Genomic DNA, 1173 nt, shown 5'->3' on the forward strand with positions numbered 1-1173 from the left:
AATTACTTAGAGCACTTATTTAGGGGGGGCTCGGTTTCTATTTTGCACCTTGTGGACTAACAAATTTATCTAGCATTCTTTGTAGTCCTTTGGATGCAAAATTGATTTCGTTTCTAGCATGATTATTTGACAATCAAGGTCAACATAAAGATTATCATGCTATGTATCTTCTTAGTGGTATTCTTGTGGGCTCAAGGCAAAAGTATGTTTTTATATACATGCATTGTAAGTGCATCTAAGGTCCTTTATATGTTAGAATGTGCATTTGTGTGACATAGGAGAGATGTTTTTCAAAACTCATTACTAGCATGTGCAGGTGGTATGAATTTAAAAAAACTATTTGAATCTTGGTCTTTGTGACCTAGCCTTGTCATGTGATGATTATAGCTCTTATTGATTGTTTGATTGGCTAATCACACATGACATGGCTTTCTTAAGTCCACATTCTACTATGTCTCACTATATCTCTCTCAAGCAAGCGAAATCATAAATATTAAATTACCTTAAAAATTCTTGTATTAAATTACCTTAAAAATTCCTTCTAACATTCCTCGATGTAAAGTCATCGATGATGGTATCAATATCAATCTCATCTAACAATCGCTTCTCAATGCATAATGTTGCCAAACCATTTAACCTCAATTTAGACATTGTAGATCTCAAATAGTTCTTCAACGATTTTAGTTTTGAGAAGCTTCTTTTAGCTGATGCCATAGTGATAGGCATAGTAAATAAGATCCGATAAGCAATGAAAGCATTAGGATAACAATCAGCCTTCGTAACAAACTCAAAAATCTCCATAGCTGTCATTGGTGTATCCGGCAAAGTGAATTGTAGAATATTCAACTCAAAAATTAGATCATTTAAATCAATGTCAGATGAACCATTTAGAGAGAAAATTGCTGCTAGTGTTGTGCAACACACTTTTAGCTTAGGACCATCCAATGCCTTCAAGTTTGCTGAGCTCATTAAAAATCCAAATAATTCTCTGAATGATTTCAATTCTTGAAATCTAGTCTCCAATGAACGGACTGCCATGTCAATTATAACCACGAGGTAACTAACTTTAAATTCCTTCTCACCTTTCAAGAGTGCTTCCTCACTATTATTTTCATCAAAATGTTTCTTTCTAAGAGCACGGCGCTTTACTGGGAACGATGGCTCGACACCCAT

The 1173-nt window shown here is 34.5% G+C and overlaps 1 protein-coding gene across 1 annotated transcript; it reads right to left on the reverse strand.

The window, feature by feature from the left end:
* Positions 1-528: 528 nt before the first annotated feature.
* Positions 529-1173, reverse strand: LOC136537213 (uncharacterized). The gene has a single exon (XM_066529261.1). The coding sequence runs from the start codon at positions 1171-1173 to the stop codon at positions 529-531; it is 645 nt and encodes a 214-aa protein (XP_066385358.1).

This window comes from Miscanthus floridulus, chromosome 2 (assembly GCF_019320115.1).
Source record: "Miscanthus floridulus cultivar M001 chromosome 2, ASM1932011v1, whole genome shotgun sequence".
In the NCBI taxonomy this organism is placed as follows: domain Eukaryota; kingdom Viridiplantae; phylum Streptophyta; class Magnoliopsida; order Poales; family Poaceae; genus Miscanthus; species Miscanthus floridulus.